Raw genomic sequence first — 27,027 nt, forward strand, 5'->3', positions numbered from 1 at the left:
CGAAAAATCGTTTTACTGCACTGTCCCTTGAAAGTGAAGCCAGATACATTTTGTAATTGCCCTTTCATCTAACTACACGTACTTCAGTGAACCCACCCAAATGATCAAGCCAATGATCATTAGGGTGATTGTTCAATTATCAAGTTATCGGACACGTCAATGATTAGGGAAAGCATGTATGTGTGGTCTAAACAAAGTACTCGCTTTGTTCAACAATGTTTTCCTAATGGACAGCATGACACTAACGGCGGACTTTGTATATGCACTATTTGCCACTAGCTTGCTGTCGATGGTCTTAAAAGAAACATTCTTGAACATAGCATGTGCTGGACAGCACTACGGTGATCTACGCTTCTGTCTCGCTGTATTTGGGGCTCAGTCAAGTGCGTGACGCTGTCGCGTTCAGGACGTAATAAAGTTGATTTCAGTTAAGTTGTCTGCGAATCTACTCTTCTTTTCTACAAAACCACCGTGTACGAAATACGCACCACTACCCAGTACTCACAAATCTATATACAGTATACCGAGAAGAGCCTTTATAGAGTAACATCTGCCCCTGTTGCATGAATTCTGAAAAAAAGCGTTTTTAAACTTGAATTTTCGCACCAAAGTAATGCGCCACAACTTGTTTCATGCCGAGAGAAATATATATATTACAGGCAATTGGAATTGAGTAACACGATTTTACATATTCTCGACACACTAAAAGAAGCAACAAGAATTATCGAACAGCCAGACAACTGTAGTTCTCTGACTGTTCAACGTCCCGCAGTTATCGTTACAGCTGCACAAATAGCAGCTGCTCGGTCAAGTCTCGTCAGTCACTGCATAAAAGCCGAGAAGTGAGGCCTGAGTCTCTCGCATTCTTCTTTACGCAGGTCAGGCGTCCAGCTCTCTGATGGGTGCGTGAAGGACATCATGTCGATCGCTGTCTCCCCAACCTTCAAGGAGACGTTTGCCGGCACGATCAGTCTGCGGTAAAAAAAAAGAACTAAATTTGCACAAGGCTACAAACGACTGACCCTTCATTTTTAATCTAGTTCTACGTTGTACATCGACGAAATTCTCGGAAATGCTTCCCAGGCGGCGTTCTAAAAATTCCTGACGGGTTGGCAATGAGATATTTAAACCAATTCGTCGAGCGTTTACAGCGTGTAATCATCCAGATCTTCGTGTTCTTATGATATAGGGTGTGATTAATTATTCCGAAGACCCTCCATGATCTTCACAAATGAAGGTGGGCATGGCAGTTTCATTCTTTTATTGCGATAGCATTTATATGGAAAGTCTCGGCTGTTTTTTTTTTCGTCACCGCCACTGTCATTCGCGTATATGTATATGTATGTATATGTATGTATATGTATGTATATACGGGGAAGTATGCGCTAGCCTCCTGTTTCTGCGGAGTTTACATGGCCTTTCCGGCCGCGCTCGTTTGCGCGTGCGCTTATCTCGTGAGCGAACAAGGGAGCAGGGGGCGCTTACCATTGCCGCGTTATCCCGGTAACTATCAGCGCGTGACTTGTGCCCCCGTAGCAGGCGGGTGGTTCTACGGGCTGCGCCCTCAACAAGAAAAAAACGGTGCTAAAAGTGTACCTGGAGCGGCCGTGATCTCTCTTATACCAGAATTTTCTGGAGTTACGTAAGATCGGATCTAATTAAGTTGACTGCCACCCTCACTTCGTATATCGACGCCGTCACTACGCACGAGCCTTGTTGTGGTCATATACTGTGGCCGCACCGCAGGTACTACAATTTTGTTTACTACAAATATTATGGGTCAAAAAAATGCTAGCCTTGCTTCGTAAACATATTCGAAGACGTTTCTATCGCATTCATTGCTTCGCCCTTTCGGTGAAACTGTGACGTTTTCAATTTTCAGCCTGTGCAACCTGCGTCCAACCGAAAGTAATTGATATATATATGGGGTTTACCGTCCGAAAACCATCATATCATTATGAGAGACGCCATAGTGGGGGGGGGGGGGGGGCTCCGGAAATTTGGCCACCAGGGGTTCTTTAACGTGCACCTAAATCTGAGCACACGGGCCTAAGCATTTCGCCTCCTAAAAAAATTCGACCGCCGCAGCCGGGATTTGATCCCGCGACCTGCGGGTCAGCAACCGAGTACCTTAGCCACTAAACCACCACGGCAGGGCATTCAACCGAAGGTAATCCATGAATTTAGTTTCTTCAATTAAAATGAGCGAGAACATAGAAATATTCGCATTAACAAGCCATTCACAAAATTAGTTTGATGCTATCATTGAAATGCATTGTTACTTCCCATTACTTCTGCTTTGGCCCTCCAGACATTACCTTTGGTATACTACATGCTCAGACCTGTCATCGTGGTGTAATTTCACATTTAATTCATTCGAATGCACTTTAACGTTCAATTCCTGGTTAAAATGTGACACTATTTGTCTTTGATTCACACATTTCAATAATTCAATGCACTAATCATCAACCCTAATCACTTGACATATCCATAGAAGTTTCAGTGGGTGCAGCGCACAAGCGGGAATGTAGCATGTGCTTCATGATTTCATGTCCGCTTCTCTAAACGTTTTGAGCAATGATCGCAGAGTAATTCACAATTTCGATGGTTTACTAGAATGTTGTGTTAATCCTACATCCTGCCTTATTCTCTGTATTCCGTGCATCCGGGTTCCATTCATTATTTGAGCTAATTACACTACTGGAGAGAAGGCAACAAAACTTGTGGCACAGAGTGGTGAACGGTTAGGTTTATTTGTGATCTTATAAATTTGAAGCGCCTAATCTAAAGGTAACAGGAGGCCACTTTTGAGCCCAGCCAACAGCAACAAGTATATTTTTGCAAATTATAAATTATGAAATATGAAGCGCAAGCAGGTTCCACGGTGTGGTTGTTTTTTTTATTGTTTCTTGAACTTTCAACAGCCACTGTACGCGTGGTGCCACATATCCAATGCTACAGATGACTCTGTCAAGCGACCAGAAATAAAACAAATATGCAATCTTAAATGAATTAGGAACTATCGAGTCAATGCCGCGTCAGAGTTTATTAATAGTCTCACAAATCAATTGCCGCAAAAGTTTCTACACTAAGTCAAGGACGAGCGGAGTTGAAGGGACCCTTCGCAAATTTTAAGTGCGTTATATTCTCTTATCCCCACGAGCGCGCTACACAAGGAAAGATCGCAAGAGGGAAAGAATATGCGTCAGCACACGTCATAACCTCGAGCATGTGCAATGAAACGCATTCGTTGTGGTTCTTGTGCACGTCCCTGTGGGCATAGAGTTTCCCAAATTTAACTAGAGGGCACTCTGGCGCTGCGCTCGTTCAGCGACCATGGGAATAGTGGGTAGTACACACATTTGCCGAGTCTTCGTACTTGCGGGCGGCGAATCGTACTTGCGGCTTCATTTATTGCTGGTTACGGTTTTGTTTTGAAAGAAAAAACAAACCCTTTTGAACTTAGTTACTTGATTCGAAATGGTAAGTCTAAAAGAATAAGGTTGTGAAGCGCAAACTGTGAACATTTGCTAATTTATGCTTTCGTGAAAAAACAGCTCCAAGCCACACGAACACACACGGAGCCAGAAGCAGGCCAGAAGTACGAAAATTAGACAAATGTGTGTACTACCCATCACTCCTATGCTCGCTGAAGTGCCATGTGTTGCAGCTCCCATAGACACTAGCGCCAGAGTTCCCTCTAGTGTATATTAAGAAACTCTATGCCTGTGGGTGCGATAACACTACACATTGAGGCTACTGCGTAATGTTAGCAGAGTGGAGCGCGGTGCCGGCACGAGGCGGATCGCCGTAGCAGGAACCACATCTCATTCAAATGCCGCTTTTGGTTTACGTCAGCTACGGACCAATAGCAGCAATCTGCTGATATGACGACATACAGCTGGCGTCCCGCCCACCGTAGAAGAGCAAGAGTGCGGGCTGAAGAGAGCGCATGCACAACTGCGACTTTTGGCTGAGCTGTGCGCAGCAGCGCCTGCTTTCCGCTGTAGACTTATTTCTCCTAACTCGAGCGGAGGTTCATGACCATTTAGCCCATCAGAACCCAGTGTACCTAACAAAGTACACTTTGTATTTGGGAATGGAAAATATATACGCAAGAGAATGTTCTGGTCTCCTTCATTAAAAGTTCGGATGCCAGAGCTTGCAGCAAGATAATCCGAATTTCTCTGATATACTGACTCGGTTCACTCTTTTCTCTTCTATAAGTCGTTTCACTTTAGGCAGACAAGCCTTGTTGTACCTAGCAGAATGAAGGAATTTACATGGGCCAAGTCAATTTTGGTGTTTCACAAGAGCCTCGCGTACTCTCTATTCTTGCATCCGACAAGCTTTCTGGTTGCTACGTCGACAGCCCAGTGAATAGAATGTATTGTGAAGAAGAATGTATGAAAGAACTTCGCAGTTTTGTAGGCCTATGCTCTTATTTCCGGCGCTTTGTTCGCAATTTTGCATCTATCATGTCACCGTTAACCCAGCTTCTTCGCAGTGATGTGAACCTCACCTCCTGGTCCCCTGCATGTGACGTTGCCTTCACTACTCTGCGCCGTCTGCTCACTTCCCCACCTATTCTTCGCCACTTCGACCCGACGGCTCCTACCGAAGTGCACACCGACGCCAGCGGCGTCGGGCTAGGCGCGGTCCTCGCTCAACGAAAGCCCGGCTATTCAGAATACGTTGTAGCCTACGCTAGCCGCACTCTGACGAAAGCCGAAACTAATTACAGCGTGACAGAAAAAGAGTGTTTGGCTCTGGTGTGGGCGCTTGGAAAGTTCCGGCCGTACTTATACCGCCGCCCGTTCGATCTAGTAACTGATCACCACGCGCTTTGCTGGCTCTCCACGTTGAAAGACCCTTCTGGCCGCCTTGCGCGATGGGCACTCCGCATCCAGGAGTACGACATTCGCGTCGTATACCGCTGCGGACGCAAACACTCTGACGCTGATGCTCTGTCCCGCTCACCTTTACCACCAGATCAGACGTGCGGAAACACTTGCCTCCAGACCTTGTCATCACTAAATCTCGACTCGATTGCCACCGAACAACGTCGTGACCCGTGGATCGCCTCTCTTATCGAATATTTATCTGGCACGCCCAATCTTCCAGTATCTCGATCCCTCCGACGTCAAGCTTTCCATTTCGCCATCCGCGATCAACTTCTTCATCGACGCAACTACGCTCCCGATGGCCGCCGGTGGTTGCTGGTCATTCCACGCACTTTACGATCGCAAGTATGTGCCTCCCTTTACGACGATCCGCAATGTGGCCACGCCGGAGTGTTCAAAACATATGAACGCCTTCGCCATCGCTACTACTGGCGCGGCATGTACAATTTTGTACGTAAATTCGTGCAGTGCTGTCCTGACTGCCAGCAACGTAAATCAACACTGCCACGTGCGACTGGCGCATTGCAGCCACTTCCATGCCCTGCCAAGCCATTTGATCGCGTCGGCGTTGACCTCTACGGTCCCCTTCCATTGACACCAGATGGTAATCGGTGGATTATAGTGGCGGTTGACCACCTGACACGCTACGCCGAAACAGCCGCTTTGCCGAGCGCTACAGCTCAGGATGTCGCCTCTTTCATTTTGCAACGCTTTATCCTTCGACATGGTGCACCTCGAGAGCTCCTTAGTGACAGAGGCCGCGCTTTCCTTTCCGAGGTCGTCGAAACTCTGCTTTCGGAATGCCACGTCATTCATCGGAAAACAACAGCATACCACCCGCAGACTAACGGACTAACGGAACGGTTCAACCGCACGCTAGGTGATATGCTCTCAATGTACGTGGCATCTGATCATAGCAACTGGGACCGTGTTCTCCCATACGTCACGTTCGCGTATAACACCACAATACAAACCACCACGGGATTCTCACCTTTCTTTCTTCTTTACGGACGTGAGCCTTCCCATACAATTGATACCCTACTTCCTTACCGTCCTGATGCTTCCGAGTGTCCACCTATCTCCGATGCTGCTAGACAAGCCGAAGAGTGCCGCCAGCTCGCCCGTGCGTTCACCTCGGAAGAGCAACAACGCCAGAAAGAAACCCGTAGCACCTCTCTTCCGGATCCCAGCTATGCCCCAGGGTCTCTTGTGTGGCTTGCCATCCCACACCAAACACCGGGACTCTCCTCGAAACTTGTCCCCCGGTACGAGGGGCCTTACACCGTTTTGGAGAAACATCTCCGGTTAATTTTCTAATTGAACCAGTTTCCCGATCGGACGACATGCGCCGGCGTTCACGTGACATCGTCCATGTTTCCCGACTGAAACCGTACCATGAGCCTCTGCCTGAAACTTCTTAAGTCGCCAGGATGGCTCCTTTTTCAGCGGGGGCGATTGTGAAGAAGAAGATGTGCCTGCAGCGAGCAGCATCGCCAACGCCCGGCTCTCTCGGCTCGTGCTTCGGTTCGTTGCTGTGCCGATCGCTGGACGGTTGTTCACGCTGTCTCGTCGCTGTCTTTAACGACTCATAAACCTCCTCACAGTATTCTGGAGTGCGTATAGTAACTTCTGAAAAAAAAATTGAAACTCTATGAAAATTCGCAAGTGTTCTCACCTGCAGTATTTAAATAAATGTGCGACATTTCAATAAAAGTCGACCAGTAGTTCTTGTGTGGGCCTTCATGGGTTGAGGGCACCAGACCTCATTTGAGCCGTTCACGTCTACTCACCCAGTCTTCAAGAAAGTAGCCCATAGCATGATCACTTCTCGGCTTAAAACCTTCTCCTCCGAAGAGGATGCGCCCAGCACCAAAGGGGACCCGAAGAGAAGTCGTGCAGCGTAGTCTCTTGGTAGTTCGTCCGCACTCTGGCGGTGAAGCACGTATCCAAGAACACAGTTGCCAGATTTACGCAGGTATTCCGCGTAGAAGCGCACGGGACAGACGGCCAGTAGGTCAGACAACAGCTGCTCGGCCCAACTGGCGGTCACGGCGTCCTGCGCATGCGCCGAGCCGAGACCATTTAGTGAAATATACACCAAGTAGATTTCATCGTCCAGAGTGAAAATTGACAACCGCCTGATTGTTTAGCACGTAGCATATTGTGCCTTCTAATAACCCGTCCGCTACCTTGCGTGATTCTTAATAAATGGTTAAAAATATTTTTATATTTCCGTGCACGATGGCAATAACATTGCGTTAAGCCATCACCTATAGCGACTGAGTGCGTCAGACCAACGCGGTTAGCGAATCTGCACGTATACCATTCACGGGTCATTACGTGCCCCCCTTTAACAGCCGTATTTATTACGTAATGCATGCACACCCACACTTAATAAAAGCTTCGAGGCTCGCTAGATATATTGCACGACTTATCTGTAACTAACTCCAGCAGGAACCTATTTTTACTCCATCTGAGTGCTCACCACCTAGTGGCCGCGCCTAGAAACGGCGCTAACAAGGTGAATATTGAAAAGGGACATGTTACCAAGTTGTGCGCTTTAAGAAGCGGCCGCATGAAGTTCCTTTATTTTCGCCATGCTCACCGCGCAAAACCGAAAAAGAAGAAAGCGATGTCCTGAGACCATTGCAGTGGGTCGGAATGCGCGTCGTCATGGTGGAGATATGACAACATTTCGTTCTGTCACTTACTGACGAATGCAGACGATGCCCGAAAGAAACTTGTATTGGAAAGGTGCCGCTAAAAATTATGACACATTTCATTAAATGACTGTCTTTGCTTACTTTTACCTGCAAAACGCTGTTGCACAACATTTTTAGTATAGCAACAACATTGAATTAAGTATTTCAGGGATCCGAGCCTCCACGAAGAACACTCTTCGTTGGTAGTTTTTTCTTATGTATATATAACCGAGGCCAATACACTGTTATGAAACGTTTTTGTGACGGTCCGCAATAACAACCTCGGGCTTTTTCGGAAGGTGTGTACCTTGGCTATTTCATATACTAGATAAGGACATGTCGAGATTAGAGGATGGCGCACCTTAAAGTACTGGTCCATGATGTCAGTGGCTTCTGCCGACGAGAAGCTGAGCAGCGCCAGTATGGTACGCACAGCTTCGCCCGTGTTCGTTTCGTTGTCCAACCGAAAGAATCGCTGGAAGAAATCCATCAGGTCCGACCCTTCGTGCTCCGAGAATCCCAGAAGAACCGTCACGTTGTCAGGTATCTGCGTGACCGCGAATTCCCCGTTGAGCTCTACAGAGCAAGGACAAATTCTATGCAGAAATTAATAAACGTGACCAAGGAAAGCGGACTCGCAGATGGGTACAAACAAATACGAAATTAAATCGAAGCCAAAGGCAGCTATCATTGCATTATTGTTATTTTGAACGACTGTTGAGATTTTTTGGGCTACCACGCTGCATTAGACTACGCATGCAGTAATCGCTTCACGCATTAACGCCTAATGTTGTCTGCATTTGCATCAAATTGAGCGTATACAAAAGCACTAGGTTGGCGCCATTGTGCCCTTACACACACACGTATTTTATATTCATATATATATATATATATATATATATATATATATATATATATATATATATATATATATTATGTTGTAAATGCAAGGTCAAAAGCAGTATCAGCGTCGGCACAGAAGCAGCAAGAGCTAGCCGGATGTACGGGCAGCGTCGCAGCAGCAACCAGGCAGTCTTAGCTCGTGCCTCGCACCAACGTGTCGATGTCGCTGCAGTAGTGGGCATTCCTCTTCACTACGCTTCGTCCCCCGTCAGAAAAGGAGCCATCCTGGCGACTCACGGTGAACAGAGTACGAGCGGATCGTAATAAGGTTTCAGCCGCTGTACGTGAACAGTTTCACGTCCCCGAAAGCGCTGGTCTGTGGATGGCGTAACGGGTTCGACGATGTAGTTAACTGGTGAAGTCTGCGAGACAATGCGGTAGGGTCGCTGGTATTTTGAAAAAAACTTCGAGGAAAGGCCTGTAGGCACAGCGGAAACCCAAGGCCACACAAGAGTGCCCGGAACAAAGTTAGGGTACGGGTGGTTATTGTCACGCCAAGATTTTTGTCTCCATTTGTCGATGGTTGTGATCGACTGCGCGAGCTTACGGCATTCCTCGGCGCGGCGGGCAGCTTCAGAGACGGGCGTGGACTCGGAGGAATCGGGGTGGTAGGGCAGAATGGTATCTAGTGTGGTGGAAGGGTCTCGGCCATATAACAGTAAAAATGGTGAAAAGCCCGTAGTCGCCTGTGGAGCAGTATTGTAGGCATATGTGTGGGCGAGGCGGTAGCGTGCCTCGGGCGGCTTCGGGTGGGCGAGGCGGCAGCGTGCCTGCAACTATGCTGAACAAGCACGTCTTTTTCCTTGTGCAGATGCTGGTCGCCATTTCGTCCAGCCCTATGCCGGCATCCGATCAGGATTTCTGCCCAGCCGACGTTTCTCGTGCCCTATCTGGCGAAGTACACGGAAATTCAACATTCATGAACTACTGCAGTTTCATCGAACAACCAGGCGCCTCGTGTGCACTTGCGAGCCATGCCTTCACCTCCTTTCACGTGACGTCATCCGGCCCAGGACTTATATACTCGCCGCCACCCCTGCGCATCTTCTGTGGGCGAGGCGGCAGCGTGCCTGCAACTATGCTGAACAAGCACGTCTTTTTCCTTGTGCAGATGCTGGTCGCCATTTCGTCCAGCCCTATGCCGGCATCCGATCAGGATTTCTGCCCAGCCGACGTTTCTCGTGCCCTATCTGGCGAAGTACACGGAAATTCAACATTCATGAACTACTGCAGTTTCATCGAACAACCAGGCGCCTCGTGTGCACTTGCGAGCCATGCCTTCACCTCCTTTCACGTGACGTCATCCGGCCCAGGACTTATATACTCGCCGCCACCCCTGCGCATCTTCTGTGGGCGAGGCGGCAGCGTGCCTGCAACTATGCTGAACAAGCACGTCTTTTTCCTTGTGCAGGTCAGTTACCTTAGCGGTGCTAAATGTTTTCGAAGCAATGATCCTTTTCTTGTCCTGCTGCCTTGCCCACAGAAGCGAAAATGTGCATTTTGTAGTCTACTATGTTCGTTAAGTTCTTTCTTTTTTGATGTGCTATTACTGTGCGGTGACGTTGAGCAAAACCCAGGGCCTAATGATGATAAGGTATCACGCCAACTGCGCAGCTCAAAAGTAGACTCTGAAAGTGATCATGAATTACTACTTCACGTTCTTGAAGGCCAAAAGGAAATAATTCGCCGTATGAACGATTATAGCACGGCGCAGACTTCTTTACAGGACACCTTAGTTCAGCTCAAAGACAGGCTAGATTCCTTGGAGGCATCGGTCATACCGATTGCCAATGCTCAGGAGCAATTTGCTTCTATGAAATCCCACATGCAGAGCATAGATAAAAGCATTGCCTCTATTGCTGATAAAGTTGACGATCTCGAAAATCGCAGCAGGCGCAATAACATTATTATTCACGGTTTTCGTGAACCCGCAGATGAAACATTGTCATCTCTGTGTGAATGTGTTTCTAGGGATTTTTTTCAAGAAAAGCTTCAGCTTTCTATAAATGGTATGGAAAGATGTCACCGGATTGGATCAAAACGCCCAAACAAAACGAGACCAATCGTTATTAAATTACTTGATTATAGAGAAAAACAATCAATTCTAAAGAACTGTGGCAAACTAAAAAATTCTGGTATGTATGTGACCGAAGATTACTCAGAAAAAGTACGGAACATAAGAAAAAGGTTGTGGGATTGTACCAGGGTACACAGAGAACGCGGGGATCGGGTTAAACTTTCCTACGACAAGGTGTCTATCAATGGAACTCTGTATACCTGGGATGAAGCATCTAACGATAAGGTTGCAGTTTCTAGAAACGCAAAACAATGACCCCAGCACCCTCCCTTTTCGTTGAAACTGCTCAACGCAAACTGTCGAAGTATTGTGCGCAAGGGCCTCGATTTAGAGCACTTAACTTCAATTCACGATCCTGACGTAATCGCCTTAACCGAAACATGGCTTCACAACGGTGTCTTCGATAGCGAATTCACGCCCCCTCAGTTTTGCGCTCATAGGAGAGATAGGAATTTCAGGGGTGGGGGAGTGGCACTTCTGTTTCGAAAAGGCTTAAAAGTAGTACGCTTGTCCGAGCCACCTGGAGCTGAAGCTATGTTCTGCAAATTGTTTTTTGAAAACGAATGCCTAGTAATTGGAGTAGTTTATAGACCACCCGGCGAAGATGTAAAAGTCCTGGAAGAGCTGAAAGCATTTATAGCTTCCCTTATATCGCAAAACACAAAGCTTATTCTTTGCGGTGATTTTAATTTGCCGGGAATCGACTGGAATACATTTTCAGCTTCTAATAATGATATAGTGTGTGGTGAAGAACTTATCGACATTGCGTTTCGCTTTGATCTAAGACAAATAGTTAAGGATTGTACACGTGTTCACGGTGAGTCTAAATCCATTCTGGATCTCGTTTTTGTTCGAAGCAACATTCCGGGAACTATTGAGTGTGATGTAGTTGATGGCATCTCCGACCATCATGCGGTGCTTGTACAGTTTCCTTCTTTAAAGGCGACGAAACATGTTAAGGTTATAAGTTTTCATGACTTTGCAAGAGCTGATGATGTATCTATTTTGGAAATGTTGGAATCATCTTACGACGATTTCTTTCGCAGTGTTCACACATGTGATGTTAACGCTTTGTGGGTAAAATTTAGAAACATGGTCCATGCTTGCATACAACTTTTTGTACCCCTTAGAACTAAAAAAACTAACGTATCCAATCCTTGGATTACACGGGACATTATTCATTTAAAAAGGAAGGTTAAGCGTTTGAAGAAAGCTAAAAAAAAGCTCCACCATAACACAAATATTCATAATCAAATCTTAAGTGTATCTAAAGAACTTAAAATTAAGATGCGAGAAGAGAAACATAATTTTTACAATGTTAGGCTGAGTAAAATGATAAAAGAGTCCCCTGCCTCTTTTTGGAGGTTCATAAAACCGGTGATCTCAAACTGTGATACCTTCATTGTAAATAATGCTTCTACCTCTGATGCTACTGTAATTGCCAGTGAATTTAATGATTACTTCAAATCTGTATTTGTCACAGATGATGGAAGCTCCCCTTTTTATAAAAAATTTAGTGATCTGCCCCCTATAGAAAATTTAGATGTATCAGAATCTGGGGTACTTAATTTATTGTTAGACCTGAATATAAAAAAAAGTCCTGGTCCAGATGAAATACCCAATGCGTTTTTAAAGCGGTACGCGTTATGGTGCGCCAAGTATCTTACATTAATTTATAACTTATCTCTGTCCACTGGTCTTTTACCTGATGACTGGAAGACGTCGATAGTTAAACCCCTACATAAGCAAGGCGATAAACACCTGATAGCCAATTACAGACCAATAGCCCTCACCTGTACATGCTGTAAACTATTGGAGCACGTAATTTACAAGCATGTTATGAAATTCTTGGAAGCCAACTCAGTTTTATCACCTGCACAGCATGGTTTCAGGCATGGGTTCTCCACCGTCACGCAACTAGTTGAGGTAATTCATGACTTTGCTTCGGCGATCAACAATCATACTCAAATTGACGCTATTTTTCTGGATTTCACCAAGGCGTTCGATAAACTGTCGCACCCAAAACTACTACTTAAAGTTTCGCACATCTTAAAGAATAGTACAATTTGTAACTGGATAGAGTCTTACTTAACTTCTAGAAAACAGTGTGTCTCGTTTAATCAAGCTACTTCAACCATGCTTCCGGTTTCTTCGGGAGTACCCCAAGGATCGGTGTTAGGACCATTATTATTCTTACTCTACATCAATGATATTGCTGACAATTGTAATGTAAAAATTAGGTTGTACGCGGACGACTGTGTAATTTACTCCGTTATTAACTCTATTAATGATCAACTGCAACTGAACAGGGAACTTCATCAGCTTTTTCAATGGTGCAATACATGGCAAATGTCAGTAAATCTTAAGAAAAGTGTTGTCATGTCTATCGCAAATAAAACACATATACACTCATTTGACTACACAATTGACGGTACCATCCTATCTCGCGTCGAGCACTACAAGTACCTTGGTCTTCACATTCGTAGCGACCTGCGCTGGAATGATCATATAACAGAGATCACTAACAAAGGAATGTCGAAACTGCATTACTTAAAACGCTCCCTTCGTCATTCTTCTTGTGATACTAAGCTTATAGCATTTAAAACACTTGTCTTACCTATTCTAGAATACGCTAATATTGTTTGGGACCCCTTTACACAATCTAATATTAATAAGCTAGAAAGAGTCCAAAACAAAGCCGTAAGATTTATTTTCAATCGCTACGATAGGGTCTCGGTCTCAGGCTTAGTGGCTAAGGCTAATCTGAAGCACACTTCGGCGAGGAATAAAATCGCACGATTACGTTTTATGTTTAAAATAGTTAAAGGTCATCTCAACGGCAGTATATCCAATTATGTGCATTTTTCAACAGGTTATGATACCAGAATGCGACATTGTTTTTCAATCACTCCATATCAATCGGCTAATAATGTTTTTAAGTATTCTTTTTTTCCGCGAACGATCGATGAGTGGAACGCCCTGGATGCACCCACCGTTGAGGCCAACAGTGTGGAATTGTTCGATTCATTGCTTGCCGGTTGATTGTGTGGAGTTCCTTTCTTATGCATTGCTTGCCTTTCGCCTTATATTTCGGCCTGAATGGGTGTCCGTTTTTGTTTCTGGTTTTCTCTTTATACATTGTGCGCCTGTTTACATTGTGCGCCTGTACATTACACATTGTGCGCCTGTTTTGTTTAACTAATTGTGTTGGTTCTTTGCTTTGTATTGTCTTCATTTTTTATTGTAACCCCACTCTGCGGCGACTCCACCAGGAGTTAGCAGTATTGTCAAATAAATAATAATATGTCACAAAAGGCAGAACGAGGTCCCAGTCGGAGTGGTCAGAGGCAAAATACTTTGAAATCATATCCCCTAGGGTACGGTTGAATCTTTCCGTCAATCCATTCTTCTGCGGATGGTAGGCGGTGGTAGTCCGGTGAATGATACGGCATTCGGCAAGGAGTGCGTTGACGACTTCAAAGAGGAATACACGTCCTCTGCCACTGAGAAGTTCACGCGGTGCGCCGTGACGGAGAATGAAGTGCCGCAGGAGAAAAGATGATACGTCGCGTGCTGTGGCAGCAGGCAAAGCGGCTGTTTCTGCGTATCGCGTCAAACAGTCGACAGCGACAATCCAACGGTTTCCGGAAGCCGTGAATGGAAGAGGCCCGTACAGATCGATCCTAATGCGGTCAAAAGGACTGACTGGGCAAAGGATTGGCTGGATCAGACCAGAGGTATGATGAGGCAGAGCTTTCCGTCGTTGGCACTGCGGGCATGACTGAATGTACTTGCGCAAAAGGTGTAAATGCCTCGCCAATAAAACCGGGAGGAAAGCCGAGCGTGTTTTGAAGATGCCCACATGTGCGCACTGAGGGTCAGCGTGGAAGGCTGAACATATTGCAGCACGAAGATGGCGAGCTATGACCAGTTACCCCTTTCGGCCGTCAGTCTTGTAAATCCTGCGATAAAGGAGGCCATCGCGTACCTCAAGGTGAGCCACTTGACGGCGCAACGTTCGAGAAGATGGAGAAGTCGGCGGATCTGAAAGGAATCGCAGAAGAGAGCTGATCCAGCCATACTTGTTGCTCAGACGCCTTGTCACAGTTTTCTGGGAACGCAACCATTTCGTCCATGGCAGATACACATGTAGAGCTTTCGGAGGACATAGGTGAGCGTGATAGAGCGTCGGCATCAGTGTGACGTCGGCCAGACCTGTAGACAACACGCATGTCGAACTCTTGCAACCGCAAGGCCCAGCGAGCTAAACGGCCAGAAGAGTCCCTCAGCGTGGATTACCAACAAAGCGCATGGTGATTGGTGACTACGTCGAAAGGGTGACCATATAGGTACGGTCTAAATTTACCTAGAGCCCATATGATTGCCAGACACTCCTTCTCTGTCACAGAAAAGTTCTTCTCCGCTTTGGTGAGGGTACGGCTTGCGTATGCGACAACGTACTCCTGGAATGCCGATTTGCGCTGCGCGAGCACGGCGCCGAGTCCAACACCGCTGGCATCGGTGTGTACCTCCGTCGGAGCAGTCGGGTCGAAATGACGCAAGATTGGCGGTGAGGTTAACAGGTGGCGCAACTTTTCGAAAGCATCGTCACAGGGGGGTGACCAAGCGTAACTTTTCGAGCCACTACGTAGAAGTTCAGTCAAGGGGGCGGTGATCATAGCGAAATTCCGAATAAAGCAGCGGAAATACGAGCAGAGGACAAAAAAGCTGCGCAGATCCTTCAGAGACGAAGGTTTAGGGAACTCTGCAACTGCCAGAAGCTTGGCGGTGTCAGGAAGAATACCCTCTTTAGATACAACATTACTGAGGATGGTGAGCTGACTTGCGCCGAAGTGGCATTTCTTCAGGTTGAGCTGAAGGCCGGCGTCAGTTAGGCACTGCAGCACTTCATCTAGCCTGCGGAGATGCGTTGGAAAATCCGGTGAAAATATAATCACGTCATCTAAACAGCACAGGCATGTTTTCCACTTCAGGCCACGCAAAAGATTGTCCATCATCCACTCGAATGTTGCGGGTGCGTTGCAAAGACGAAAAGGCATCACACAGAATTCGTAAAGGTCATAAGGTGTGACAAAGGCCGTCTTAGGCTGATCTTCAGGTGCCAGAGGGACTTGCCAGTAGCCACTCCGTAAATCAATAGAAGAGAACAACTACGCACCTTGGAGGCAGTCAAGGGCATCGTCGATTCTCGGTAACGGGTAAACGTCCTTTTGAGTTGTTTTGTTAAGACGACGGTAGTCAACACAGAAGCGAATTGACCCATCTTTCTCCTTAACGAGAATGACTGGAGATGCCCAGGGGCTGTTCGAAGGCTGGATGACGCCACGCTTGAGCATGTCAGCTACTTGGTCATCGATAACCTGGCGCTCGGCTGCGGACACGCGATAGGGTCTTTGACGCAATGGCGCATTGGTACCCGTGTTGATGCGGTGACACACGGCTGACATGCGGCCGAGGGGAGTTTGCTAGCAGTCGAAGGAATAACGGAATTCGTTCAGCAGTCGTAGAAGCTGAGCACATTGCGAAACGGTTAACGTGTCGGCGATGGAGCTGGTCAGTACGTCTGGCCTAGTAGTCTGCGGCGAAGAGGCACAGGTCACTCCGGCGACTTCGTGTTCGGCAGAAGGACCAGCCGGCATGTCGATAATTGCAGAAGGGTCGAGACTGTAAACACGCCCGACGCACTCACCCCGAAGTAGTGTTACAAGACATGACAACCGGTTTGAGATGAGCAGTCTGCTGAAGCCGTCATGAAGTTCTAGAAGGGCATAAGGTAGCGGCGAACACTTGCGACGAACGGAAAGAGCAGATGGCGTGGAAAGGGCACTAGACTCGGCGAGAGAGTTGCAGGACAGCATGGTAAGGGCAAAAGAGTGCGGCGGTATGACGACGTCTTCAGCAACAAATAGTTTGTCCCCGGTTTCATAAGCATGATATAATGGAGCGTCGTCAAACACTTCAAATGCCACCTCAGCGCGAGAGCAGTAGATGACGGCCTTATTAGCGGAGAGAAAATCCCAGCCCAAAATGAGGTCATGGGAGCAGGAATCCAACACTAGCAATTCAACGACATAAATGAGGCCATCAATCGCGATGCGAGCAGTACAGGCAGCGGCCGGTGTGACGTGATCTGCGCTGGCTGTACGAAGTGATATACTTTCTAGTGGCGTCATAACTTTTTTGAGCAAGCGGCAGTGTCTAGCACTGATCACTGAAACTGCGGCACCAGTGTCGACAAGAGCGAGTGCAGCGACGCCGTCCACATGTAAGTCCAGAACATTTGTTGGTGAAGTGAGAGGCCTTGGTCTTTTGGCTGGCGACGCAGTCCCTGCCTCTGGAACAGCGGCAATTAGCTTTCCCGCCCCAGCGATGAAGGACGACGACGCATCGGTGATGGCGAGCGGCGTCGAGGTGATGGCGAGCGGCGGTTAACAGGAGGGTGGTGGTCGGCATACGATGACGTCTGTTTGGGGGGCTGAGAGCCTGTGAAGGAAGGGCGCGGTGGCACATAAAGGGCATGTTCGAAGGTCTGGTCGTAGCTCTGGCGGTAGACAGGGACGCGCCGACGGCAGTATCGCGCAATGTGGCCCGGTAGCCCACAGGCAAAACATATTGGGCGATTGTCGAGTGTACGCCATTGTCCACTAGTCTGGACGGACGTTGGCTGAGCGAACCGAGTGGTGGGTCGGAGCGGCACGGCTTATGGAAGTGACGTAAAAGTCTGAAGAGGTGGTCGAGCCGCTACTTCAGCATAGCTTAGAGGTGCATTTACCTCGGCACAGGCAACAGGGCTCGGCAATGGTGAAGTGTCACGGGCAGATGGCAGAGCCGCGCAAACTTGCTCCTGGATGACCTGGCGAATGTTTGCTGGCAGAGGTGACGGTGGTTGGCCGGCTGTTGATAGCATCGATAGCTGACGAGTGACCTCAGCACGACCAAACTCCTTGATATGAGATAGCAGCGACTGAGGGTCAGATGTGGGGGTCAGGCTTGAGAGGGTGTCATCCGGGACGTCAGGTTGTCGCGTGAGAAGACGCTGTCATCGCAGCTCGTCGAAACTCTGACACAACTCGATGACCTCAGAAACAGTGACAGGGTTCTTGGAGAGCAGCATTTGAAAGGCGTCGTCGGAAATGCCTTTCACGATATGTCGCACCTTGTCAGTTTCCGCCATCGACGGGTCGACAAGCCGGCAGAGGTCGAGGATGTCCTCTATGTAGCTGGTGAATGTCTCACCAGTTTATTGGGACAGGCCTCTAAGGCGTTGTTCTGCGCGAAGTTTGCGCACACCAGGGCGTTCAAAAACATCTGCGAAGCAGGTTTTGAAGGTAGCCCAAGTGAGGATATCCGCCTCCTGGTTTCTGTACCACAGCTTGGTTTGGCATCGTTTCTGTACCACAACATCCGTTAAATAAAATATCACGGTACCAAGCTTTGTGGGATCGTCCCATTTGTTAGTAGCGCTGGCTCGTTCATAAGATTCCAGCCAATCCTCAACGTCTTTCTCGTCGGTGCCGCTGAAGATGTCGGGTTCTCGCAAGAGCTGGGCACCGGGACAGCTCCTGCGTGGCGAAGCCAGTGGCGGTGTGAATACAGCGTTGTCAGGCATGACGGACGGCCGCTTTCGGCTACGCAGTTCCAGGACTGGGGAAGACCGCACCACTCTCCACCAAAATATAATGTAAATGCAAGGTCAAAAGCGGTATCAGCGTCGGTACAGAAGCAGCAAGAGCTAGCCGGATGTACGGGCAGCGTCGCAGCAGCAGTGGGCATTCCTCCTCACTACAATATAATTTTTATTGAAACGAAGATGCGCAAGCCTACGGGGCGCGGAAGAAGAAGAAGAGTAGTGGAGCAGCACCTGGACTGTGTGGTTAGGTGGAAGCGTTCTAGGCCTGTCTCAGAAGTACGCTGCTATTTCACAACGCCATTTCACCTCATCTGTAAATAAACACAGTCACTCGTAACAGTTTGGTGGAAGGTGCCGGGTACATCGATCTGGACGACCAAGCTCTACCGATTTTGTGACGAAGCAGACGCTTGGCAGGCTTGCCACCACAGCTACCAGACATGGAGGACGGGGGAGCAGGCCATAACAACCTCGTTGCTGATGAGCAACACGCTCACCCGCCAGGACAAGATCGCTGCGTCATGTCGGAACGTCAGCCGAGGACCTTTTCGGGGCAGCCGGATGACGATGTTGACGACTGGCTCAAGCACTATCAAAGAGTGAGTCGCAGCAACCACTGGAGCACTGCTAAGCAGCTCGAGAACGTGGTGTTTTTTCTCGTCGGCACCGCGTCTCTTTGGTTCGACAACCATGAGAGTGCATTGACCGCATGGGACATTTTCGTGGACGAGCTGAAGAGGTGTTTTGGTGACTCAACAGCTAAGGTCAAGCAGGCGGAGCAAACGCGTTCACGCAGAGCTCAGTTACCTGGCGAAACATGCACCACCTACATCGAGGCCGTCTTGAAGGTTTGCGGAATCGTGAGTGTGACCATGTGTGACGAAGATAAGGTAGGTCATTTACTCAAGGGAATCGCGGAAGACGTGTGCAATTTTCTTATCACCAAGGAAGACTTACGCACACCTTCCGACCTAAGGAGACACTGCCGAGCGTTTGAAGCGCTAAAGAGGAGGAGAATCCTACCAAAATTTGGACGTCTTGAAAATGTGCCCACGATTGCAAGTGTCAGCCTTCCATCGCAGGACGACATCTCTTCCCTTATAAGACGAGTGGTTAAGGAAGAACTCTTTCAACTGCGAGCTGTGGGCACCGCTGGTGTCTGCCATCAGTGTGCATTCGACCAACGGCCCCGTGAACCACTGGTACCTCGGATGCGACAGAGCTGCTTTGAGCCTCGCCCGAATTACACTGATCGGTTCGAACGACAGAGTGAACGACCACTCGAAAACCAGGAACGCAGGCAAGCTGCGTCACAGCGATTCACTCCTCGACCACCATCGCCCAGCTTTTATCAAACGACGAGGTTTACTTCGCCGGGGACGACTAGACGCGACACCCGTACTTGCTACAACTGCGGGCTACCTGGACACATCGCTAGGTACTGCTATCGTCGCCAGCAGCGAGCTCCACGATTCAACGTGTACACGCCCTATGTACCTGCTGGCGAGTCTCGACCATTTTAGGGCTCTTTCCAACAGCAACACGCAGCACGTGCTGACTCGCCTTGCTCCGACCGCAGCGTTACCCCACCACCCGCACGCCAACAGCGATCCCCGTCTCCGCGTCGCCGCTCGGGGATGCCACCACCACTGGGAAACTAACTGGTGCGACCAAAGGGGGCGAGGCCACAAAATCATCTTCCGCAAGACCCCCTTGTGTTGTGATGGTTGAGAACAAAATGAGTGTTTTTGTAGACAATGTGAGTACTGTTGCACTAGTTGATACTGGTGCTGCCGTCTCCATAATGAGCATGTCTTTTAAAAATCGCCTTGGCACGAAAGTAACGTTTGCTTGGAATCGGAGTGCTACGTTCCGCGGCGTAGGGGGAGAAACGTTGAGCCCGGTTGGAGTTTGTTCTGTTTTACTTTCTGTAGGAAATCAAACGTTTCGAGCTGAAATAACGGTGCTTGCACGAGCAACCCACGACGTCATTCTAGGTATAGATTTTTTGCGGGAATGTGGTGCAACTCTAGATTGTGGTAGTGGTGGGATTATTTTTCGTCCCGTGTTGCTGTCTCCATTGACGAAAGATACCGTTGATGACTGCTTGGAAGTGTTTTCTGTGTGTGAAGACGTCCGCTTGGCCTCACATACCGCAATAATTGTGCGTGCAAACTCTTCGCGTTCTTGTGCGGGTTCTTACTACGGTTTAGCCGAGCCGAACTTCAGTAACGCACTTAAGAAAAACGTTATTGTGCCTCGTTGCCTCGTGCTTACCATCGATGGTTGTGCCGATTTGTGGACTGTGAACGTTTCCGCGCAGCCCATATATCTGCCTGCAGAACTTAAATTGGCAAGCTTTCAAGAGCAAAGTACTCTTACCATACGGTCACCCCAACTGTCGGTGGATGTTAAGAAACTCCACGCCAACTCGTACCCCATCTATTCTGCCAGCATTGACCGTATGATTAACAAGTCACTTCCATCAACTGAACGGTTGCTGCTGCAGGAGGTGATCGCACGCTACGCCTCAGTCTTTGACTTTGCCCAAGACGAGACGTCTACCGTTACGCCACCGTCTTCACGTACGCAACACCGCATCTACACAGGCCAAGCACCACCAATACGCCAGAAGCCCTATCGCGTATCGCCTCCTGAAAGGAAAGTCATCGCTGAGCAAGTTGAAGACATGCTAAAGAAGGGCGTCATACAAGAATCGTTTAGTCCATGGGCAGCTCCTGTCATTCTAGTGAGGAAAAATGATAATTCATGGAGATTCTGCGTAGACTATCATCGCCTAAATGCCATCACAAAAAAAGACGTCTACCCTTTGCCACGTATAGATGACGCCGTGGACTGCCTGCATTCTGCCTCCTATTTTTCTTCTCTTGACTTGCGTTCCGGGTATTGCAAATTCCTATGCATCCCGCAGATAAAGAGAAGACGGCCTTCGTAACACCAGACGGTCTCTTTGAGTTCAACGTTATGCCTTTTGGTTTGTGCAATGCTCCAGCGACATTCGAGAGATTTATGGATACAGTACTCCGTGGACTAAAATGGGAAATTGGCATGTGCTATTTAGATGACGTGATTATCTACGGCAAGACTTTTCAAGGGCATAACCACCGCTTGTCGCTTGTGTTTGAATGCTTACGTGAAGCTGGCCTTGTTTTAAACTCAAAGAAGTGTCATTTTGGAGAACGTCAAGTCCTCGTATTAAGCTTTCTCGTGGATAAAGAAGGTGTGCGACCAGACCCACAGAAGACCGCAGTGGTTCGCAACTTTGAACCACCACGAACAGTGAAGGACCTGCGAAATTTTCTGGGTGTGTGCTCATATTTCCGCCGATTTATTAAGAACTTCGCACAACTTGCTTCACCACTGACGTCCCTTCATCATAAAGACACACCGTACTTGTGAGATGATAAATGTGAGGCTGAATTTCAACAGCTAAAGCTTTTATTGACTTCAGGACCCATCCTAAAGCATTTTGATCCTGATGCTTTGACTGAAATTCATACTGATGTTAGTGGGCTAGGTGTTGGTGCTGTGCTAGTCCAACTCTGCAGCAGCCGCCAGCACGTCGTAGCATATGCCAGTCGGACACTGACCCGAGCAGAGACGAACTACACCGTCACCGAGCTCGAGTGTTTAGCAGTCGTCTTCGCCATTCAGAAGTTCCGACCGTATCTACATGGCCGCGAGTTCACAATAGTGACCGATCACCACTCACTATGCTGGCTTGTGGGACTTCGTGACCCGTCTGGCCGGCTGGCTCGTTGGGCGTTGCGCCTCCAAGAGTAGAGCTTTTCTGTTACCTATAAGAGCGGACGATGTCACAAAGATGCCGACTGCTTATACCGCCTTCCTTCAGTACACACCAATGCTGACGACAATGACATTGATGACTATTTAGTTTCTGTCTCGTCCAATTTCCCAGATATCAGCAGCTTCAAACATGAGCAGCAGCGCGACCCTACCCTGAAACCCTTGCTCGAAGCTGCACATAACTACGTCGACAAGCACTTTAAAATTTCAAATGGCTTGCTGTATAAAAGAAACTATTCAGCCGATGGCCTCCCCTTGCTTCTGGTGGTGCCGGAAACACTGCGCCAGGTTGTCCTTCGTTCTGCGCACGATGACATAACATCCGGTCATCTCTGCTTCACACGTACGCTACATCGACTACGTGAGAGGTTCTACTGGCCGAAAATGTGGAAGGCCACAAAACAGTACGTCACCAGCTGCGCTATATGTCAGCGCTACAAGCGATCCACCACTGCCCCGGCAGGTTATTTGCAGCCCATCCCTCCACCGACATCCCCTTTTGAAAAAGTCGGCATCGATTTGCTCGGACCCCTTCCTAAGACCCCATCGGGCCATCGATATGTTATAGTGTGCGTGAATAATTCAACGCGTTATACGGAAACGGACGCACTGACATCGGCCACAGCAGCCGCTGTTTCTTCTTTTCTGTTACAACGGGTCATACTGCGTCACGGTGCTCCACGGGTTGTCATCAGTGACCGTGGATGACAATTTATGGCCGATGTGGTTGAAGAAATTTTGCGCCTCTGTGGCTCCTCTTATCGCCACTCCACTCCTTACCATCCGCAAACTAACGGTCTCACTGAGAGAACAAATCGAACTCTCACGAACATGCTATCGATATACGTTGATGCTGACCACAGGCACTGGGACGCCGTCTTACCGTTTGTTACTTACGCGTATAATACCGCCAAGCATGAAGTTACTGGACATTCGCCCTTCTTTCTGCTTTACGCACGAAATCCACAGAGTTTTCTGGACACTCTATTACCTTTCTCGCATCAGGAAGATTTGTCCATCGCTCAGACGTTGTGTCGCGCTGAAGAAGCACGTCAACTAGCGCGCCTTCGAACATTGTCGTCGCAAGAACACAGCAAGAGTCGCTACGATGCCAAGCATATCCCCGTAGAGTTTTCTCCTGGTGACTACGTGTGACTGTGGACTCCTGTCCGTAAAAAAGGATTGTACCGGAAGTTTCTAGCAAACTATTCCGGCCCATTCGTGATAGTCACTCGTCTCAGTGACGTGAACTACGTTGTCGCCCGAGTCACAGCCAATAACCGGCGTTCGCGCACTACGCAAATTGTTCACGTAGCCCGCCTCAAGCAGTACCATCATAGGCCTGTTTAACTCGCTCGGCGAGCTTCGTCTGCCGCCGGGGGAAATGTAGCGAAGATGCGCAAGCCTATGGGGCGCGGAAGAAGAAGAAGAGTACTCGAGCGGCACCTGGACTGTGTGGTTAGGTGGAAGCGTTCTAGGCCTGTCTCAGAAGTACGCTGCTATTTCAAAACGCCATTTCACCTCATCTGTAAATAAACACAGTCACTCGTAACAATATATATATATATATATATATATCTTTCAATAATCACTTGAGTATACTGGCGAGCTACATATATAATTGGGACTAATTCATTGCCATTGACGTAAAAATAGTAGTGGTGACCTTGGTATACTGGGAACAATAACAATATGCAAGAGCTTTGTTTCGAGTAACGCCGGTCCTCTAGTAGTTATATGTCGGGCTGCGTCATAATTTGCACTAATTTGCATATATGGATCATTCCATGCCAAAAGTTCCAGACTTGGCGCTCGACCATCGCAGATTCTGCCGATAAAATTTACCCCTTTTTGTGGAGAAGTGCGGCAAAACGTTTTTGCTTAAAAAACATTTTTAAAGACCATGGCGCCTGTTCGCTTGTTTTTGCAAAATTTGCACAATAGAAAAATGTATATAAAATCTCTATTTGTTTGCGAAACTTCGAAGCAGTGCTTCAGCTACTAAAGAGGTTTTGTTTAGTTGTGTTACTAAAACATTCAGAAATTTTGTGTTTACCTGGCAGTCAGGCTTTTTCAAAAGTCACAAAAATCTTCAGAGTTCGTCATTTTTTATTTGAGCTGCAACCCTCTCACTAAGCAATCTTATTATTATCGTGGTTCTCATGAAAGCTAACTTTTGTAGGAAAATATTTAGGGGCGGAATAGACTCTTCCCGAAAAAATCTGTAAATGGCAGAAATATGCGATTTGTCCCATATTTGACCGCATTTTTCATACTGATGCGTTCCAAGTAACATTCTCGTGATGCAGCGAGTATTTATACAACTATGTGCTGAATTGAATACCGCCTAGTTTTTACCGTGACGCTCGGGAAGCGTGCCGGGCTAACCTTTAGTGTTTTCCACAGGTGGACTGGCCACATCACAGGCAGCGCGGGGAAGAACTGGGGAAGCTCTAGCGGGGCCGCGCGCTGTCTTCGTAGCAGTTCTTCTACTGGAAGACTACGCAGGCAGCTCAGCAAATTGGGCTCGGCCTCCTTGCACAGAAGTTGCACCGACGTGTTCCAGTGCTCGTTCTGGAGACTCTTCCCGCCTCGACTGAACACCGGATATCTGCGTGAAGTTTGTGCACGTCAGTGGATTTCTCGTCAGCAAAGAGCCATTAAATGCAAACTATTACTTGATATCTGATCTAGACGAAAGATGAGTTCAACATGAATTTTTCCAGGGGCGAGTAGCCTTTCAAAAACTACAGGAATTTCGCCGTACCCAACATTTACACACGAACCTGGTCTTCTCTTCGTCAAATCATATCAGTGCCATTATTCGGAGGAATACATTAAAACACGTCTGAAGATACGACACTACAGATACAGCTAAAAAGCTAACATGACACACCTTGTTCCTAGACTTTCATGCTTGTTTCACTGCTTTGTGCCCGGTGAAAGACGTGTGGGAGAGCGAAGTTTTAGACAATTTTGAACTGATTAGCTGCAGATACGCAGACATCAATGTATGTTCAGTTGTTAAGCCCCTCTTGTTACGCCATAACTTTTCTTATTTATGCTTTGGCTTAAGCTGGTTATTGGATGCAATTTCTGTGGCAACTGGCCCCAGCCTTCGATCTTTCCTCGTAGATTCCATGAAATTCCGTCACGAGGCTCAATGGAAGCAGAACTATGAAAAAAAAATGAAACCAAATGAAGGCAAGGCTGTTTAAAAAGCACCTTTCATTAGTACATTTTATTGAGATGACATATATGCTCCTGGAGACATCATGGTGACACGTCGGCGAGGCACGGGTGTTTCAGGACAACAAATAATATTGAAGTGGCTAGGATTTTGTTCAATGTTTGACAACAGAGGTGGTGTTCTGGTGAAATATCTACTTATCAATGTCATAAAAATGAATATGTAAATTTCAGATGAATGCATGTTTGTGATCACGGAGTTGAGAGTACGTACCTTTAGAATTCAGCTAGGCGTCTACCCTTCTTATGCTTTGTCGTATTTTTTTTATCGGAAGTCAACTCAGTCGTACGAACACATCAAAAATTCACACCTGGTCAAGATACAACGGAAACGTGGAGGAAAGTTAAGGGATTGTATCAAGGCATGCACTACTCACCTTGTCATTGGGCTCTCACTCATAAAGACAGCCTTGACGATGGGAGCGACATCACTGAGGCCCTGGCCCACCATCAGGTGGTAAGCGAGAGCCGAGGCACCGGAGCCGTGACCAACGACCACCAAGTCGGACTTGTTCCCGCCAAAAGCGTCCACGTTTCTTGCCATCCAGCGCAGTGATTCCGCCTGGTCCAGAAGACCGACGTTGATGGGCACGTCGTCACTTTGAGTCAGGCTAAAGAATCCAAGCACGCCCAGCCTCCAATTGGGTACCACGACGACTACGTCACCCAGGGCGGCCAGTGCGCGGCCGTCGTATTGAGGGTTGTTGTTGCTGCCCATCTGTGGGTCACAGCACGACATGCTATGCTTAGGCCACAGAAAGACATCTAGATTCATCGTCGTGCACCAGGTTTTCTATTCAGTTCTGCTGTATAGCCTCAGCCCTGCCACTTCCACTGGCCTAGTTTCAAAGAGAGTTAGTTATGAAACGGATAACCATCAACAGACAATTAGTAGCATAAAGCGGCATAACTTCGCTATAGTCACCCAAAGTGACTGTGGGATGGGTAGTGGCGGTGGTTAACATGTCATGCTGAAATACACTAGAGAGTTCATGTGCGCCTGAGTGGCAGTACAGTGGCTAGTGGCACTCCCTAGTCCGGGACGCCATTGGAGATCACCGCTGCCCGGGCGCGCGTATAACCAATGAGCGTTGCGCAGCAGCCGAGTAGGTACTCCTCTCAAGCCTCTCTAGATGGGATGGGGAAGGGGGATGAGAAAGATAGTGGAGTGGCAGGACACGAAGCGACAACGTGAAATGGGTCGGCTGCCACTTGACAAGTTGGACACGTGCTAGAAATTTCCGGTATAAAGTGCCGCGGATGACCGGTCGACCTATATTAGTCTGAAACACGTGGTCTGAAGGCACCATAGTAGTCGGTCGTCCGCTTTCGCCATACCGCGTGCGGGGCCAGGGTAAACTCGGCACGAAGTGCGATTATAATCCACAATATCACGGTAGCGTGAGACTCAAGTTCCCGGGATCTGACTCAGGACATAGAAGAGCAGCGGCCGGGAGGGGAAAAGCGCATACAGTGAAATTGGCCGCTTCGTTGCCGGAAAGACCTGTGTGGCTGGAATTCAAACTACTTATATGGAGTGAGGGATAAAGCACTAGGAAGCGGCTTGAAGGAGATGAGCAGCCATTGAGATAATGAACCCTTCGTTGTATCGAGGACAAGCTGAATGCGAGTCTGTGGAGGTAATGTGAGCCGTGGGAAGGGAGGCGGCAAAAGCAATGGCAACCTCCTCTGCATGAGTTCCACTATCGGCTT

The 27,027-nt window shown here is 48.0% G+C and overlaps 1 protein-coding gene across 1 annotated transcript; it reads right to left on the minus strand.

Moving 5' to 3' along the window:
* Positions 1-302: 302 nt before the first annotated feature.
* On the minus strand, positions 303-26,053 carry LOC119185021 (cholinesterase). Its single transcript, XM_075867519.1, has 5 exons — positions 25,692-26,053; positions 24,454-24,676; positions 7,968-8,153; positions 6,695-6,960; positions 303-972 (listed from the first exon to the last, which is right to left on the minus strand). The coding sequence occupies exons 1-5, from the start codon at positions 26,051-26,053 to the stop codon at positions 822-824; spliced, it is 1,188 nt and encodes a 395-aa protein (XP_075723634.1). The 3' UTR covers positions 303-821.
* Between the last annotated feature and the right edge of the window lie 974 nt (positions 26,054-27,027).

This window comes from Rhipicephalus microplus, chromosome 1 (assembly GCF_043290135.1).
Source record: "Rhipicephalus microplus isolate Deutch F79 chromosome 1, USDA_Rmic, whole genome shotgun sequence".
Classification (NCBI taxonomy): Eukaryota; Metazoa; Arthropoda; class Arachnida; order Ixodida; family Ixodidae; genus Rhipicephalus; species Rhipicephalus microplus.